The 18,609-nt window shown below is 54.4% G+C and overlaps 1 protein-coding gene across 1 annotated transcript in view; it reads left to right on the top strand.

The window, feature by feature from the left end:
* RRP12 (ribosomal RNA processing 12 homolog) overlaps positions 1-13,974 on the top strand; it is a 29,645-nt gene extending 15,671 nt beyond the window's left edge. The window contains exons 16-34 of the mRNA XM_044240240.1: positions 681-745; positions 840-1,002; positions 1,443-1,597; positions 1,834-1,901; positions 2,461-2,554; positions 3,115-3,273; positions 3,409-3,489; positions 3,700-3,805; positions 4,015-4,122; positions 4,843-5,000; positions 6,382-6,473; positions 6,679-6,840; positions 6,962-7,134; positions 7,353-7,490; positions 9,666-9,715; positions 11,103-11,175; positions 12,688-12,755; positions 13,019-13,101; positions 13,451-13,974. Coding sequence (XP_044096175.1) covers positions 681-745; positions 840-1,002; positions 1,443-1,597; positions 1,834-1,901; positions 2,461-2,554; positions 3,115-3,273; positions 3,409-3,489; positions 3,700-3,805; positions 4,015-4,122; positions 4,843-5,000; positions 6,382-6,473; positions 6,679-6,840; positions 6,962-7,134; positions 7,353-7,490; positions 9,666-9,715; positions 11,103-11,175; positions 12,688-12,755; positions 13,019-13,101; positions 13,451-13,553 — 2,099 coding nt within the window. The 3' untranslated portion in view covers positions 13,554-13,974. The remainder of the gene's footprint in view (positions 1-680; positions 746-839; positions 1,003-1,442; positions 1,598-1,833; positions 1,902-2,460; positions 2,555-3,114; positions 3,274-3,408; positions 3,490-3,699; positions 3,806-4,014; positions 4,123-4,842; positions 5,001-6,381; positions 6,474-6,678; positions 6,841-6,961; positions 7,135-7,352; positions 7,491-9,665; positions 9,716-11,102; positions 11,176-12,687; positions 12,756-13,018; positions 13,102-13,450) is intronic.
* Positions 13,975-18,609: the final 4,635 nt, after the last annotated feature.

The following is an 18,609-nucleotide window of genomic DNA, read 5'->3' as shown; positions in this document are numbered from 1 at the left end:
CACCAGTTTGTATATATGCAGAGCCGTTCCTCATAAAAATCTGACACAACCTCCACGTTCCTCAGGGGGGTTCTGGTGAACTTAGTTACGATAAGTCCCGCCGTGGGCCACGGTGTGGTCTTTGTGAAGAGAGGGAGACCTCACGCGGGAACAGGCATATTTAGGAGACGGTGAGTTGAGCAGGTCAGATTCAGATCTCAGCAGAGCCGCACCGCAGCGGGGTGACTGTGGGCAGTTGATGCAGCTCCTCCGGGTCTGCTCCTCAGTAGACTCTGGGCGATAGCTGCCATGTGAGCGGGAAGTGCAGTCGTCATGGATGTGCCCAGCAGACAGCCTCCCACTGAGAAAACTTACCGTCATGTAAAACCAGGTTTCGGAACAGTATGTGCATCGTACAGGCCTGTTTATATTTTTAAAAGTGTGTGTGTAAAGAAACGTGAAGGAGTCAGTAGAGGTGTAGCTATCCCTGGAAGGATAAGATGATGAGGAGACACCCACTGCCTGTTTTATGTAGATCTTTTAAATTTTTTTTGAATGAGCAAGTATCATGTTTCAGTCTGTGGGGAGAGAGGAATCACCCACATTCCTGTTCTCATTACTGGGCTTCTGGTTTTGGTAAAAATGAGGCTCCTGGCCTGAAGGGTGCCCAGGGTCCCACTCTCTCCTTGTGTCACACACAGCAACGGATCTGGCCCAGGCGGGCAGGACAGTGGAGTCCAAGATCTACGATACGCTCCAATGGCAGGTAAGGGATCAGCTGGGGGGACATGAGTTGGATGGTGTGGGGGCCTGACTGGCGGGACATCACTGTCCTTGACCATCCCTCCCCAATCCCCCAGATCTGGACCCTTCTGCCTGGGTTCTGCACGAAGCCCACGGACGTGGCTGCCTCCTTCAAAGGGCTGGCGCGGACACTGGGCACGGCCATCAGTGAGCGCCCAGACCTGAGGGTCACTGTGTGCCAAGCCCTGCGCACCCTCGTCACCAAGGGCTGTGAGGCGGGTATGTATGGGCCCTAAGGCTGGGGGTGGGGTGGGGGGCAGTGACAGTGGCCCGGGTCTCCTGGCCTGCTGTGCCTCACTGCCAGAGCCATAACTGAGGCTTTGCAAGGACCCGGGGCTTCTGCTGGGGACCCAAGGAGTTAGTAGGACACTGAAAGCTGCCCCTTTCCTCTTTACTCCCACCGTGCTGACAGCTGCTGGGTGTTACCCAGTCGGTGTAAGGGCTTTATCATGTGTCCAGCTCTTGGGTGACCCATAGGACAGAGCCACGGAGGAGTGTAGAGTATGGGGGCACCTCTTGTCCCAGAGAAGCCCCAAATCTGTGGGCTCCGGGTCCTGTCATGAGTCCTCCAAAAGGTTGCCTCTGGGCCGCCGCCCTAACAGCCTGTGAGGTGGGGCTGACTCCTGCCCCTCTTACACAAACTCTGGTCCTCCTGCCAGAGGCCGACCGTGTGGAGGTGAGCCGTTTTGCCAAGAACTTTCTGCCAATCCTCTTCAACCTATACGGGCAACCTGTTGCAGCCGGGGACACCCCAGCCCCCCGCCGGGCTGTGCTAGAAACGGTCAAAACTTACCTGACCATTACAGACCCTCAGGTGAGCATGCTGGTGGAGGGGAGGGAGGAACAGTCAGGCAGGTGACTGTTGGGTTGGGTTGTGAGAAAGGGCCCACCTACCAGGGTTCTCCTGGGCTCTACCACCTGGGGGACAGGGCACTGGATACCAGCGGCACCTGGGTTGAGGCTGTGTGGGGTGAGGTGTGGGGAGGGGTGCAGTTCTCTGTGTTTCTCTCTTCAACAACCCCCTCTTTTTCATCCCCTTGTGACTGCCAGTTGGTGAACAGCTTCCTGGAAAAGGCCAGCGAGAAGGTGCTGGACTCTGCTAGCTCTGACTTCACCAGGTAAAATGCTCCACTTCAGCTGGGACAGCCCAGGCGGCTAGAGCGTGTGTCGAGCAGAAGCCCTGTGGCTTCTCTCTGCTCTTATTTGGGAAGGTTTTGAGATACTGAATGTCCCAGCTCAATGATGAAGCCTGATTGGCTTCTCCTTCTCAGAGAAGCATTACAGCCTATTGGGGAAGGATGCGGACCCTGGCGAAACACGGCCCAGGTTCAAATCCCAGCTCCACTAATGACAAGCTCTGTGACCTTGGACAGGTTACTTACCTGCTCTGTGTGCTCTTTGTCCTTATCTGTGAAGATGGGCTTGATAATAGACCTGCACCAGGGTTGTTGTGAGGACTGAAGGCTTAAATGCACATGAAGACCTTGGAACCACAGCTGGTTCCTTATGGCTAAACTGGCTGCGAGCTGTGATTGTTGTTTCCAGGCTCCTCTGGGGCCCCTGGTCCTCCTCACCCTGACTTCTCCCACTTCTGTACCCAGTAGATAGAAGGCACTGATAGTCTGTGCCCTTCTCCAGCCCACCCTAAGCCCGTCCTTGGTCTTCTGCCCTGAGCAGATTGTCTGTGTTGGATCTGGTTGTGGCCTTGGCTCCCCATGCGGATGAAGCTGCCATCAGCAAGCTGTACTCCACCATCCGGCCCTACCTGGAGGTGAGCCAAATGGCTGGACTCCCACAGGACCACCCCTGGGGGAAGAGGGGCCTCCTTGGAAAGCTGGTACCTGTCTTCTTGTCTGGACAACCATTTGGGCGGGCACAGAAGGCCAGGGCAGGGCCACCTAACTTCTGGAGAGTTGTTTTAGCGGGAGTAACAGAGCTCCTTTGTGATGCCAAAGAGTTAGGCAAAGAAGGGGAGAGCGGAGTGCTCCAGCCAGAAACGGGAGCGGGCACACAGGCCTCAGTGCGGGCGAGGCACTGCAGGGTCCCGCTGCTGGATGAGCATCACTGTGAGGCCTGTGAGTGGAGTGGAGTGGAGGTTGGCGGGCCTTCTCCCCCTGCAGCATCCCCCCCTGCCTGGCATAGAGTTAGCCTCCCCCGCTCTGCCAGCCCTTCAGAGGCAGGCCGCGGTCCCAAATCCCCCCAGTGCTGGTCACAGTTAATGGTGGCTGTACTGTGACTGTCCTGGAACAGTGCAGGTGGGGGTGGATGGGTGGATGGGGGACCCCAGAGTCCCCTCCCTCACCTATCCCTGACCACCATGTCCCTGCCCAGAGCAAGGCCCACGGAGTACAGAAGAAGGCCTACCGGGTGCTGGAGGAGGTATGCGCCAGTTCCCAGGGCCCTGGGGCCCGCTTCGTGCAGAGCCACCTGGACGACCTGAAGGCGACCCTGCTGGACTCGCTGCGGGGCACCTCCTCACCTGCCAAGAGGGTGAGGCTTCTGAGGCACCCATGCTCTGCCCACGGGAGGAGGGGCGACACTGGGGGAGAAGCATCCTAGAGACAGGGGACTTGAGGGGCATGGGTGGCATTGGGGGGTCCTAACTCTCCTTGCCCTTCCCTGCAGCCCCGTTTGAAGTGCCTCATACATATCGTGAAGAAGCTGTCCGCTGAACACGAGGAGTTCATCACTGCCCTCGTCCCGGAGGTGAGGGGTGCGGGCGGGGGGTGTACGTGTGTTCTGAGGGGCTCCTTGGAGTGTGGCTTCTGACGACCTGTCAGGATTGGGGGAGAGCAGTACGGAGGTGAGGGGTGCCTCAGTTCTCTGCCTGGGAGCGTTGGCACCCCTGCTGCCCCCTTCTGCCTCAGGCCACCACAAGCAGCTCCGGAGCTTATGTTTAAGGGATTGTCTGGGCAGGTGATCTTGTGCACCAAGGAGGTGTCGGTGGGGGCTCGGAAGAACGCTTTTGCCCTGCTGCTGGAGATGGGCCGTGCTTTCCTTCGGTTTGGCCCAAACCAAGAAGGTGAGGGGCTGGGATACATGCTCTGCTCGCAAGTCTCGGGGAGTACCCCTCCAAACCACTAGCTAAAGACAAAAGGTGGGAAGAGCCGCCTGGCTCTGGAGCGGGCAGGCTCCTCCTCTCTGGGTGGAGTCCCATTCCCTGGGGGGCCCAAGATGCAGCGCGTGGAGTGGCTCTGCTTTTGTATGACTGCCCTTGTCTTGCCCTCCCAGAAGCCCTGCAGCGCTACCTCGTCCTGATCTACCCTGGCCTCGTGGGCGCTGTGACTATGGTCAGCTGCAGCATCCTGGCCCTGACCCACCTCCTGTTTGAGTTTAAAGGTGAATGCTGCTTCCTTGAAAGCCTGGGGAGCCCTCAGGATAGGAAAATGCCCAGAAGGTCAGGGCAAGGTCATTATCAGAATAAGGTAGCCAGGGGCGCCTGGGTGGCTCAGTGGGTTAGGCCGCTGCCTTCGGCTCAGGTCATGATCTCAGGGTCCTGGGATCGAGCCCTGCATCGGGCTCTCTGCTCAGCGGGGAGCCTGCTTCCCTCTCTCTCTCTCTGCCTGCCTCTCCATCTACTTGTGATTTCTCTCTGTAAAATAAATAAATAAAATCTTTTAAAAAAAAAAAGAATAAGGTAGCCAAATAAGGAACCAAAACCAAGTCTAGCTGCCTCTTGTCCCTGCTGCTGCCTGTGTCATCTTTCCTGTGTACCTGCAGTTGCCCTGTGTCCCACTGTCAGAGGGGATCAAAGGCAGTCAGGCCCCTGCCCAGGTGTTAGTCCCGGTTCTGCCTCTTACCAACCATGGGAGACCTTGAGCAAGTTTATGGACCTCATAGGACCTGAATTTCTTACCTCTAACATGGGAGAGAAAAACACGACTTGATCACAGATTGGTTGTACTCTATGTGGAGTGACTAGGACCGTGCCGGGTACACAGAAGTCCCCCAAATGTTAGTTCCAACTCATGTGACCTGACAGGGATCTTGGGTCTGGATGGGTTCCTGGGCATCTCTGACGGTGGCCCTCTGGAACCCCCACCCCCGCCACCCCGCCAGGTCTTATGGGGACCAGCACGATCGAGCAGCTGCTGGAGAACGTGTGCTTGCTCTTGGCTTCCCGCACCCGTGATGTGGTCAAGTCAGCACTGGGCTTCATCAAGGTGGCAGTAGCGGTCATGGATGTGGCGTGCCTGGCCAAACACGTGCCGCTGGTGGTAAGCGTCCCCTTCCCCTCGGTGGGTGGCAGCCTGGCCTCTGGCCTGCTGGCTCGGACCCAGCAAGCCTTGAGGCCAGCAAGTTCCAGACATGTGTTTAGCTATGAACCATCTCATGGAACAGGTCATGCAGGAGCCCTGGAAATGACCAGTAGGGTAATGCATATCCGGTGGGAGTGAAGGAGGTGCATGGTGCCGGGCTGCCTCCTATGGCCCACCCCCTCCCCCTTCATAGAAACAAGGGCTCTGCAGGTACAGGTCAGGAGGCATGGCCACCCTTTGTCTTACAGATGGAGAGACTGAGGCCAGAGATTTCCCCAGGTCACATTGCTAATGAGAGTGGCCCTGGGACTGGAATGCAAAGCTCAGAACTGACCCTCAGGGGTCTCCCCACCACGGGGCCCATTATCTTACTTTCTTTTTTTGTGTGTTTGCATTCTGACCTTCTGGGTTCAAGGAAGCTCCTCTGGACAGTCTGGCTGACTGCAGAAGGGCCCGCAGAGCCCCCTGGGATTGGGTTCCAGCCCCTCAGCTGGGCCCAGGGTGTGCCACCGGCTGGGTCTCTCTGGCCCCTAGGTCTACCGCCTCAGTGTTTCCCTTCCAGCTAGGTGGAGTCGCGCCTCCAGGTCTCTCTTGCCTCTCTTCTTTGTATCTGGCCTTGGGTAAAGGAAAGAAAGGGGAGGTGGGGGTCAAGGTAGCCTGCCCCTGCTCTCCCGAGCCTGCTGCCTTACTGGGGACCAGAGATGAGAAGGGCAAGAGCAGTGATCTGTCATGGGGTGCCAACGGTTTATTAAAGCCTTTCAAAGGGTCATTGGGGCTCTGTGTCCCCAGCTCTGTTTGGGGACACTGCAGAGATCTGCCACCCATTCGTGGGTTCCAGCCAAGCCCGACGAAGGTGTATGAATTGTCCCCACGAGATGAATGCAGAATGGTAGAAGGGGTGTGTGGGATCTGGAGAAGCCTGGCAGTGTTGGGGCCCAGTATGGGCCATGGCGTCAGAGAGGCCTGGGCTGACTGCTGTCCCTGGTTGTGGAGCAGCCACTTAACTCTCTGTGCCTCCATTTCCTTATCTGTAAACTGGGGTCATGATCGATCTGCCTCATGGGGTTCTAAGATTCAGTGAGGTAATAAAGGAGAGATGCCAGACTATTCGGAAGACTCGGAAGCTATAATCTCGGAAGGGTAGTCCTGGATTGTCACAGAGGAGGCTTAGGGTGAAGGTGGACGGCCGCCAGGTTGCGGAAATGCAGTTGGATCAAGGGGTGGGCCAGGAACGGGGTTGCTGTGACCCTCACCCCTTTGCTGTGTGCCTGATCTGCACCGCAGTGAGAGGGCAGACAGGGTGGAGGGTGCCCCTGACCCTCGCTGCTCTGCCCGGCAGATGGAGGCCATTGGGAAGCTTTCAGACGACATGCGGCGGCACTTCCGCATGAAGCTTCGGAACCTGTTCATCAAGTTCATCCGCAAGTTTGGGTCTGTGTGCGGGACCCATGGGGGAGGGCCAGGGAGGAGATGAGGGGCTTCCAGTCCCCGCAGGGAGCCTGCAGAGAGCGGACTGGGCGGGAGGGCTTGGGTCTGAGTCCCGCCGCTGTGAGCAGCAGGGCTCTGGCGGAGCCCTTCTACTTCCAAAGAGCGCTCTGTGGCCCGTGCGCCTTGCCAGCCTCTCACTGCCCCGCAGGTTTGAGCTGGTGAAGGGGCTGCTGCCCGAAGAGTACCACAAGGTCCTGGTGAACATTCGGAAGGCAGAGGCCCGCGCCAAGAGGCACCGTGCTCTGAGCCAGGCTACTGAGGAAGAGGAGCAGGAGGAGGAAGAGGAGTCTGCCCAGGGCAAAGGCGACAGGTAAGACCCATAATGGGGTCCTGCGGACCAGGTCTTCCTTAGCCCATAGCCTGCCCAGCCCATGCTCAGCTGCCCCTGCCTCTCCTGGGAGCACCCTGACTTGCCACTTCTCTGTCCTTAGCATCGAGGAGATTCTGGCCGACTCAGAGGAGGAGGAGGAGGAAGAAGAGGAAAGGAGCCAGGCCAAGGAGCGCCGGAGGCTGGCCCGACATAGGAGCCGGGCGTGGCTGAAGGAGGGTGGTGGGGATGAGCCCCTCAACTTCCTGGACCCTAAGGTGGCCCAGCGAGTCCTCGGTAAGCAAGAAGTGACTGGCACATGAGTCCAGAAAAGAGGCTCGCCTTGGTGCCCTATTCAGGGGTTAGGGGTGACATCCGCAGAGGCCGGTGGGCACCCCTCGCCACCATAGGCACACACTGTGTGCTGCAGGCACCTGTGTCGTTGGTTTGGAGGGGGCTGTGGGTAGCTTAGGACTGACCTGCCACTTCTTCACTGTCCAACTCTGCCACGCCAGCCACACAGCCTGGGCCTGGCCGGGCCAAAAAGAAGGACCACGGCTTCAAGGTGAGCGCTGATGGCCGCCTCATCATCCGGGAGGAGGACGAGGACGATGCTGCCACGGCCAGGACGGAGGAGGAGGAAGGCACGAAAGGTGGGACTGTCGTCCATTCCAGGGACACAGTGCTGGCCTGGGCAGGGCTGCACTCTCTTGTTCATTCATTCCCTGCCTGTTCATTCACTCACTCGTTCAGCGCCCACTTGCTGGGGGAATGTAGGTAACAGCAGAGATAAGGAGCTTGGAGCTAAGGCAACTTCCTCAAACTTTGAGTTTCTCAAACTTTTTTGACCACATTAAGAAATCTTTCTGTTGCAAGCTAGCCATTTATACAATACATACATCATCCAGGCAGAACTTTCAAAACACTGTACATCCTCTTAAGCATGTGTGACGCACTGTTTTGGCCTCTATTTATTTTGTTCTGCTGCTTTCCTTCCCCTCTTCTCCCATTTTTTTTCCTTTTCTCCTTTTTTTTAAAATGTGAATTTGGCTGAGATCCGGAAGCTCATTTAGAGGTAGAGGATCCAGGCTTGGAGACTGCCTCCTTCCCTACTGCACAGTCTCCTGCTGTCTGGAAGCGGCCCCAGTGAGAAGTCTCTGTCCTGTGGAGTCTTTCCTGCTCCCCCTCCCCCGTGTCATCCGTTGGATCAGAAAGCCTGTCTTCAGACATTTATCTGCCTTCCTCTTTTTTTTTGTTCCCACTGTCCTGATCCCTGGGTGCTTGATCCACTGCAGCCTCCGAACCAGCATTCTCATGGCAGCCCCTACACCCGGCTTACCTGCTGTGTGACCGGGGACAATCACTAACTTCTCTGTGCTTCAATATCCTTATCCCAAAATGAGCATAATACCAGTACCTACTTCAGATGGTTATAGATAAAGTGGGTAGCCAGAACAGCCATGTCTGCGTTTGGTGGAAGGGTGACCACACTGGTTCCTGATCCGGTCCTGCCGCGGCCGCCTCTCACCGCTCTCAGCTTCCAGTCTCCTTGCTCCCTTCTTGCCCAGATGTCCTTGGTGCTAAGAACACCCTTCCCTTCTCCTCCTGCCTCCCCGCTCTTTAAGATCCAATCTGAGTGCTTTTCTGCGGCCCGTACATGGTCCTCAGCCTTCAGCCTCATCCCCCAGCGCTCCTGGCAAGCCTGGGCACCGCCCAGCATGGGGCATGTCGTCCCGGGTCGTCTTGTGGTGTTATTTGCTTATTGATTGACTTTGCTTAACTGTGTGTCCCCTGCTGGTCAGAATTTCATAGGAGAAAGTACAGGTAATATGAAACTTACCCGATGAACCATTTTTGAGCATGTAGACTGGTGCTTAGTACAGTCACGTTGTCTGACAACCAATCTCCACGACCCCTTTCAGCTACAAAACTGACACTCTGTGCCCGTTAAACAGCCCCTGCTCCTGGCCCCCACCCCAGCCCCTGACAGTCCACATTCCAGAATCTGTCTGTAGTCATTTGAATTTGAGTTGGAGTCTAGGTGCCTCATGTAAGTGGAACGAGGCACTGTCTGTCCGTGACCCGTATCTTTCTCCCAGCCTGGTGTCTGCAAGGCACATGGGGCTGCAGCGTGTGCCAGAATTCCCTTTGCGCAAACCCTTGGCTGGTTTTAATTGAGATGTTCATTTTGTGTTGTTGAGTTGTGGGAGGCCTTCACACAGTGTGCACGTTAACCCTTTGTCACCTGTGTGATTTGAAAATACATCCTCCCCTTCACTCTGTAGAGTGCTTTTTCAGTCTGTTGTGCCCCCTGAGACACGGAAGTTCTAAAATTTTGTGATAGTCCATTTTATCTATTTTTACTTTGGTTGCCTATGTATTTTCTTGGTTCATACTACTTTGGCTCATTCCCTCACAGCGCTCAGCTCATAGAGAGCAAAAAAAATGAAAAAGAAAGAAAGGTTTCTCAAGTAGGAGAATGAGGCTGTCCTCCAGGCAGAGCGGGATGTCTGTGGAGCTGGGGCATGTCTGACTCCCCAGGAAACCCAGGATTTCCGTAGGGTCTCAGAACAAGCTGTGTTTATCTCAGAAGTGGGATCAACACTTCCTGAGGGGCCGTCGTCCCTGGGGCCTAGGATGGGAAAGATAAAGGGGTAGTCGGTGTTCAGGGGTCTTGTCTTGCCCAGAAGGACGCGGGTTTTCTTGGGCTGGAGTTGCCAGCTCCGTCAGCCAGTTGAGACAGGAGAAGGCAGGACGAGATGTGTGTGGGTTTTGGGCAAACGGGTGCTCTCTGCATGCTCACAGGCCTTTCTTCCTTTTGGTTCCAGGGGAGGACGAAGAGATGGCTGACGTGATGGAAGACGTGGGTGTCAGGAGTGTGAGTACTTCCTCTGGTGGGCGGCTGTGCCTTCAAGGTGAAGCCTTGGGCTGACAGGTCCTCTGCCTGTCTTTCCGTAACTCCCTTCCCCCACACACTGCACACACACCCACCTGCCCTGTTTCCTGAATCCACAGCAGAGCCTTGCGGTGGTGCGTAGGGGGCAGTCCAGAGGGTATGGTGTGTATTACAGGGTGCACTGTAGTGGATGACCAGCTGAAGGAGACAGGCAGAGCCCTTTTTCTCTCCCTTGAGGGCACAAGCAACATCTGGCCTGTGTGTTCAAGGGGCAGGTTCCTGTGTGGGGCAGGGGCAGCCACCACTGGGGAGTGTACAGGGCCCCATGCGTCACCTCATCTAATCCTCACAGGTGACGGGGACCCTTATCATCCCCGTTTGCAGAGGGGGCTTGCAGAAAGTAAGTAGGTTACAGGGGTGGTTATGTGCAGAGCAGGGATTTGAACCCTGGCCTTCCCATCTCCTGAGCCCCAGAATTTAACCCCCTTGGTAACTCCCAGGATGGAGTGCAGCTTCTCACCTGCCCCACCCGAACTAGCGAGGGTGATGTGGGCCCAGCCCCTCACTGTCCTTCCCACGCCCAGGAGACAGCACTTCCGGGGGCACTCTGGAGCAGTGTCTTACCTCTTTGTCCTCTCAGACTGTGGCCAGCCCATTCAGCCTTCCTGGGTATCCGCCTTGGCACAGGGGAGAGGCAGGGGAAACAGTGTTAGTAGTGAAGGCAGGTCCTGGGGCCCCGCTCCGACTGCAGCCTGACTTTTCACTCAGTTTGTCACCTGTGGGTCTTGAAGAATTATCGGGCTGGCTTGATGAGATTGGACGTGTCAAGCACATGAGTATAGCATCTGGTGATCTTCTCCCCAAATTACTGCTTTCGTTAATATCATTCACCACTGCCCTGTCCCTGGCCAGATGTCCGTCTTCCCACCAGGGCCCAACGAACTGCCTTATTACCACAGCTTTGCACCCACGCAGAATTCTGTTTGGAGACCTGGGTGAAAACCAGACGTAAAAGATCAGAGTTACAGGGTCAGAGTGTAGCTGAGGGTTTGAAAGACCCCTGATGCAGGAGTCCCCTCTGAACAGGAGCGTAAACTTAGGTTAGGATACCCAGGTGGGCACTTGGAGCCCTGGGACAGGAGTTCTGTGTGAAGCAGTCAGGGACTGGGCTGGAACCTTGCTTCTGTGCTATTTAGCTGTGTGATCTTAGTTCCTTACCCTCTCTGAGCCTCAGAGTGCTCGTCTGTAAGTGGAGGGTGGAGTGCTTGCAGGGAACCTTTTCTGCTAACACAGGTTGCTTGCTCTTACTGGGAACATTAATGAGATGATCATATATCCTTGTTAATGAATGTTGCTCACCACTTTATAGAAGAAACACCAGAAGCTCAAGCATCAGAACGAGGCTGACGATGAGGAGCTAGAGATGCCACCTCGGTACCAAGGTGAGGCCTCCACGCTTCCCTCTTGGGACACTATGTTCCTTGTCCCCCGCATTAGACAGGGACTTGCAGGCAGAGCCACGAGTTTGCATGGCCACGTTGCAGTCAGTCAGCACTGACAGATTGGCCAATATGTCACCCAGGACTGGGGTAGGGCCTGAGAGTGTTAGGGCCTGGGGGTCAGGAGGTCTATGTGTGGAACCCCCAGCCCTTCTGGGAGCCCCTGAGCCCCATCTCTGTCCCACCCACCTAGGCCTTCTGTGAGGCTTGCAGCACACCCCTTTTCCTGGGGGGTGTCTGCATCTCTTGTCCAGCCCTGAGTTGGGATGGGTTTGGGGAGACCACCTTAGCCTGGAAGGATGGAAGGTGGCAGCTAGGAGGGTCAGCTGGGAGGTTCAGCCCAGGGTGTTCCCCTATTCATTTGTCTCTGGTCCCCTGAGCTGTTCGTTTCCCCGGAGCAGCTGCTAGAGATACCTGCATGGCTGCCCACGGCCAGGGGAGGTCTCTGTTACTCATCTCCGGCCCCCTCCCCTGTGGGCAGCCCCTGGCCTTGAGTGCCCCCAGCAGAGCCCCTGGTGCATCTGGAGGGACAGGGGCTTCTGTGGCAAGTCCCCAGCAGCAGGAGCAGATTTGTCCTCAGAGTCTTCCGGCATCCTGACCCAGCTAGAGAGCCTCCTGGCTTCTCCCTCTGTGGCCTCCCAGGCCAGTGCCCAGTTTGTCGCCTCTGCTCTGAGGTGCTGTGATGTGGAACCGACCAGTGTGGCACAGGCCCCAGGGGCGGGACAGCTGGTGCTCTGCTGTGAGGCTGACTTGGCCCAGTCCTGCCGCCTCTCTGAGCTTCCAGTTTCTCCCCTGTGAAAGAAAAAGCGGGCTTCATCCAGAGTATCTCAGAGAGTCCTCCTGAGTCATCGTTGTAGAATTCCACTCATGAGTTTGTTCAGATCCAGACTGGAAATGCCAGGTGACCTTGGAAGCACCTGGGTGTCTGTACCTGCAGTTCGCAAGTCTGTACAATGGGACGAGAGCTGCCTTTCTCTGTCAGTGTCGGTGTGCAGCCCGAATGAGCTGAAGCCCAAAGTGCCTTATTCTACAGATGAGGTTCAGAGCTCCAGAAACTCAGAGACTTGCTGAGGTTTCAGCCGGTCGTTCAACGGGGAGCTGGGTTTGGGTCTGACTTCAGAGCCTATGTTCTTTCTCTAGAGCAGACAGAGCGGATTTGGCTTTGGAGACTGTGGGGTGGCTTATGTTAGCGGAGAAGGTGTGTGTTCTCAGACATCTCTGGTCGGTCTCTGCAGTTTCAGGGCCACTGACGAGCCCACTGGTCTAAACTGTCAAGCCACTGGACAGTCCCTTCTCGAGGAAGGTCTTTGTCCTTGCTGGGTAGGGGACAGAGCCGGCTGTGAGCCTTGATTTGTCTGCTCCCTGGCAGCTCTGCAGAGAGAAGGTACCCATTCCCTTCTCATGGGGGGATGCTGTCCTGGCTTTGCCTGATTTGCCTCTGTGTTCTCCCTTTAGCTGGAGGCTCTGGCATCCACCGCCCTGTGGCCAAGAAGGCTATGCCTGGGGCCGAGTACAAAGCCAAGGTAAGAGCCATGGGTAGAGACAGAACCCCTGGGAAAGGGCGAGGGCAGCGGTGTGGGCCAGACTCAGGCCACGGTGACGGGCGCACTGAGGATCTGTTGGCATCTCAAGTCCATGCCTTGTTGGGCGCCACTGCAGGGATGTGAGTGCCCTTGGTGCCACCAAGACACAGAGTGAAGGGGAGGACACGGGCCCTGTTAAGTCAGGAGCAGGGAGGAAGGGCAACCTTACGCTCCTGGCTGATTCTGTGTCTATGGCTGAGCAGAAAGCAAAGGGTGACGTGAAGAAGAAAGGTCGGCTCGACCCCTACGCCTACATCCCCCTCAACAGAACCAAGCTCAACCGCAGGTACGTGCTGGGTGGTGCAGGGTTGGCTGGAATGGTGGCTGCGAGGCTGGGAGCTCCGAGCTCCAAAGAGGGGAGGGCCTCATTCTCAGTAAACTCTTCAGCTTAATGGCTAGGTGTTTCCCAGTTTTTTAATTTGGACTTTTTAACGTGCACACACGTGTGCTGCTGACTTGAACTGCTCTTTCAGGCAGGGGAATGCCCGGTCTGTCCAGATCACGTGCGGTCCACTGCCAGGCAGCACACTTTCCCCCTGTTCCTCTTAATGCTGGGGGGGCCACCTTTCAGCATTACAGTGAGGGGGACCGCCTGTCTCCAGGGAGATGTGACCTTTCTGTTCCTTTCCTTGCAGGAAGAAGGTGAAGCTGCAGGGACAGTTCAAAGGCCTGGTGAGAGCTGCCCAGCGGGGATCCCAGGTGGGACACAAACTCCGCAGGAAGGATCGTCGGCCCTGAAGCCCCGGGGCCCCCAGAGCTGCTCTGTGACCCCGCCTAAGGTCCCTCTGCAGCTCCCGAGCTGGTTTGACATCCGCTCCAGATGTTTGAGGTTCTGGCACAGCCTGGACTCAGAATGACTTATTGGACAGGGCTTGGCTTCCAGAGAGGCACGTAGGATTTTGGGAGCTCCAAACTGGAGTCGCCCTTCAGAGCAGAGCGACATTCCCATCCCTAAGGCCTAGGGATGGGAATGTGGCCTCACTGCCTCCAAGGAGGCCGCTGAGGCCACTGTGCTTCCTGTGCAGGTGACCGTGCACCAGAGCAGAGCTTCCGTTTATTCCAGCTGCTTATAGCCATGTGGCGCTTAGCCTGGCTGTGATCTGGGTGTGCAAGATTTGCTGTGACCAGGTGTAGAATAAACGAGCACCACCATGCATTATCCTTGGAAGCACTGTGCTTTATCACCTGCGCCTCCGGGGCCAAGAACCGTGTCCAGCTATTGGCAACAGTAGTTTGACCGCTTCTTGGCCGGTCCCGGCATCCGGTTTCAGGCACTGCAGGTAGCCCTGGGTCAGGCCTTAGGACTTGCCCAGGGACACCCACCTGTGTCAGGAGGTCTCCCCAGCTTCACTATACAGCTCCAGTCAGAAGGTGACATTTGGAGGTGCGGGAGGCACAGGAGTGCTCTGAAGCTGGTCTGTGGAGCGGCCGAGAGTTGCTTAGAGCCATGGCACTGGCTGCCCCAGGCTGCCCCGCACACAGCTTTCTCCCGGCAGCTTTGTTCCCTGATTCACTGAAGTGTTTACCGAGCCCCTGCAAGTGCCGAGCACAGCAGGATCTCCTGCCTCCCTGATCATCATGTCCTGGTTTCCCAGGCAGGTAGACAAGTTGGGCAAAGAGCAGCAATCTTTGTTGGTCTGGAGTCAAGGGAATAGTAGTGCTGACCTCCCATTGCCCCTGAGGTCACTTTATCAGCCAGGGGACCCCTGTGTGTGTTTTCCTAACAGGCATCAAGAAGCAAGGAACCCTAGGGCTTTTCCCAACAGGAGGAATGTTCCCCTAGCATTTGATCCATAGCTTTACTCCTCTCAAATTCTCTGTTTGCGTGAGACAACCCTCCACCGCAGCCTCTACACACACATACTCAATAGTTTCCATTCTAGTTTCATGCCCTTTGCTCAGATTATGCTCCCAGGAGGCCCTGTGTGCAGGAGCTCCAGTCTTTTTTTTTTTTTTTTAAGATTTTATTTATTTGACAGAGAGAGGTCACAAGTAGGCAGAGAGGCAGGCAGAGAGAGAGGAGGAAGCAGGCTCCCTGCTGAGCAGAGAGCCCGATGCGGGACTCGATCCCAGGACCCTGAGATCATGACCTGAGCCGAAGGCAGCGGCTCAACCCACTGAGCCACCCAGGCGCCCCAGGAGCTCCAGTCTTGATTTGATCCATCCACCCCCAAATGAGGGCATCTCTTCCTAGTTATTTGGGGGCTAGGAAGTGGAGAGGAACCACACTTCACCCAGAGGTGGCGCTCTTTCCATGCCTTGTTCACAGAAAGTCCGTGCTTGGAGAGCCACGGTGGTGGTCACAAGAGATGGCTCTTAGAAATTTGCCAACGTGATCTGTGACCCCTGTGGTTACACTTCGGTACAAACTAGGCCTATCGTAGCCCTCTGCTGTTTCCTTTGTCAGGAAATCAGCCACGTGCCGAAAGACACTCCGTGAGAGTAGGAATGGGGATAAGCCAGTTGCCCAATGTTGATATTTTTAACAAAAAGTCTGAAACCAACTTGCTTACTATAGTGTGCTTTCCAGGGACCTTCATTTTCTTTCAAATGTGGGGCTGGAGCAAGTGTCTAGAAAGGTTGGTGTTGGGGCACCTGGGTGCCTCAGGTGGTTCAGTGCCTTCAGCTCAAGTCATGATCCCAGTGTCCTGGGATGGAGTCCCCACATTGGGCTCCTTGCTCAGTGGGGAGTCTGCTTCTCCCTCTCCCCCTGCTTATGCTCACTCTCTGTATCTCTCTGTCTCCAATAAATAAAATCCTTAGAAAAATTGTTTAGGGGGCACCTGGGTGGCTCAGTGGGTTAAAGCCTCTGCCTTCAGCTCAGGTCATGATCCCAGGGTCCTGGAATCGAGCCCCGCATTGGACTCTGTCCTCTGCGAGGAGCCTGCTTCCTCCTTCTCTCTTCCTGCCTCTCTGCCTACTTGTGATCACTGTCAAATAAATGAATAAAATCTTTTTTAAAAAATAATAGAAAATTGTTTAGGGATACTTCGGTGGCTCAGTTGGTTGGGTGCCTGCCTGTGGCTTGGGTCGTGGTCACGGGGTCCTGGGATAGAGCCCCACATCGGGCTCTTTGTTGGTAGGGAGCCTGCTTCTCTCTCTGCCTGCGGCTCCCCCTGCTTGTGCCGTGTGTGTGTGTGTGTGTGTGTGTGTGTGTGTCAAATAAATGGATAAAATTCTTTAAAAGAAATAACTTCTTTATGAAAAAAAAATGGTTTAAAAAAAAAGGTTGGTATTGCTGATGCGCTGAATTCCATATTCTTGTGGAAGTAGACTTCAAATGCAAATTATCTTAAAGCAGAGGCAGGAATTAATCTGCCCAGAAACTTAAGGTGCTTGAAACACTTGTTACGAAAATCAGTGCTGCTTTTGTTCCGGCAGTGTGGGTGAAGGGAAGTTGGGAATATTTATCAACGCAAGGCTCATTCAGTTTCTGGACAGCTAGGAAAGCAGAGGGCCTCCACCAAGATCCAGATCTACTACTTTTAATTTTGTTATACTTTTGGTGAAATTCGAGTCAGATTTCCTCTGGCTTTTCTGGGGTTCATCCTCTATTCCTTCTCAGAAATGGAAGGCAGAACACGGCCTGCCTGACTGCACGGAAACGGCCCCCCTTGTGTCGGCCGAAGCAGCATTCAGCATTGGGGGTTTACAAAGGCCGTCCGTTTGCGTCCTCCCATCCTGACGCCTGTGGACACCAGCGGGTCTGTTTAAACCAACCTCAACTCTTTCTGGGAAATGCAGCTTCTTGTGACTGGCTGCGGACCTGGCTCCTGACATGAGCCCATGTGGGGGGCTGCCACCTTAGGTCCGCTGTGTCTCTGCATCACTGCCTCTGTCCACCTTCTTCATCGTGTTTCCTACACTGTGTGCAACAGGTGAGAAAATAACGTACAATATTCAAGTGGTCTCTGTTCTCATTCTTCTTCATGCTTATGTTTCATCACAGGGTAACTTAGGAAATTAATACGTATTTTCTGTTTTGCTATAAGAGTAATAAAGATTCACAGAACATTTGGAAAAAAACAAAAGTAAAAGCAGGAGCTGGAATCCTTCCACCAAATTCTGACTGTGAATCTTAGAATAGATGACCCTGGAGCAACAAGGATTTGATATGCACAGGTTCGCTTACGCATGCTTTTTTTTTTTAAGATTTTATTTATTCATTTGACAGAACAATCACAAGTAGGCAGAGAGGCAGGCAGAGGGGGAGAAGGAAGCAGGCTTCCCGCTGAGCAGAGAGCCCGATGTGGGGCTCAATCCCTGGACCCTGAGAAGCCGGAGCCGAAGGCAGAGGCCCAACTCCCTGAGCCACCCAGGTGCCCCACACATGGATTTTTTTAAATATATATTTATTTATTTATTTGAAAGAGATAGAGAACCTGGGGAAGGGGAGGGGCAGAGGGAGGCAAAATCTTCACACCAACTCCCTGCCGAGTGCAGAGCTCAATCTCACAACCCATGAGATCCTGACCAGAGTCGAAACCAAGAGTCAGATGCTTAACGGACTGCCACCCAGGCGCCCGAATTATTTTGATAAATACCACACAGAACTGTATCTGTACTATCTCTTCATTATGATGTTCTTCTTTTTTTTAAAGACTTTATTATTTATTGGAGAGAGAGATCAAGTAGGCAGAGAGGCAGGCGGGGGCGAGGGGCGGGGAGCAGACTTCCACTGAGCAGAGAGCCCCATGAGGGGCTCCATCCCAGGATCCTGGGATCATGACCCGAGCTGAAGGCAGAGGCTTTAACCCACTGAGCCACCCAGGCGCCCCCATTATTATGCTCTTAATAGCGTTTTAACTTGCTTTGTATAAGAATACAGTATATAATACATACTCAACTATGTTATCAGTAAGGGTCCTGGTCAATGGTAGGCTATTAGTACTTAAGTTTTGAGTGAGTCAAAAACTGTGTGTGGATTTTGGACTGAACAGGGGTTAGTACCCCTAACCCCTACATTGTTCAAGGGTCAGCTGTATCAACTGTATATTTCATTCCTGTTTTATAATACATGAGGGGTTTTTGATACAAAAACAGAGTTATAAAACACAAGTTATATATTCTAAGTTTGTGCTTGGCTATCCCAAACTTTACTCTGCCAATATAAACATCTGATAAACATTGTTTTCAATGGCCGGTTTAAATGGCGGTCCACGTTCTCAGGGGACGTAGGTTGGTTCATTTACAAAGAATCTTTGAGCCCAGAAGTGTGTTGCTCCTTGAGGTACACAGGAGTGTAAGGCCATTGCTCGATGCTGGATCATGTGCAAAGCAATACGTAGAAAGCGACACGATGACTGTTCTTTGTTCTATTCTTGCTGTACATTATTACGAATAGATAAATGAACGTACTTCAGAAAATAACCCTGATTTGGGGCATTCTAAGCTGGCTTGCCATTTCCTGAAATCATGCTTACTGTAACTTCTGCCATGAGAACCATTTACCACGCTGGCCAAGTTGTTCTGGGCCAGGACTGCAGGGGTGAAAGGTGTTCTCCCATTCCTGGTCCCACCAATCGGTCATGGAAGTGCCTAGGACAGGATTTTGAGGCTGTGGTCAATAATGGGCAACTACTGATTAAGAATGTGGGAGGGGCGGCTGGGTGGCTCAGTGGGTTAAAGCCTTTGCCTTCTGCTCAGGTTGTGATCCTACAGTCCTCTTTGCTCAGCGGGGAGCCTGCTTCCCCCTCTCTTTGTCTCTGCCTGCCTTTCTGCCCACTTGTGATCTCTGTCTGTCAAGTAAATAAATAAAATCTTAAAAAAAAAAAAGAATGTTGGAGTGCAGAGG

Source organism: Neovison vison, chromosome 2 (assembly GCF_020171115.1).
Source record: "Neovison vison isolate M4711 chromosome 2, ASM_NN_V1, whole genome shotgun sequence".
Classification (NCBI taxonomy): domain Eukaryota; kingdom Metazoa; phylum Chordata; class Mammalia; order Carnivora; family Mustelidae; genus Neogale; species Neogale vison.
Note: the sequence above shows the minus strand (reverse complement) of the source record. Positions and strands in the feature narration are given on the sequence as shown.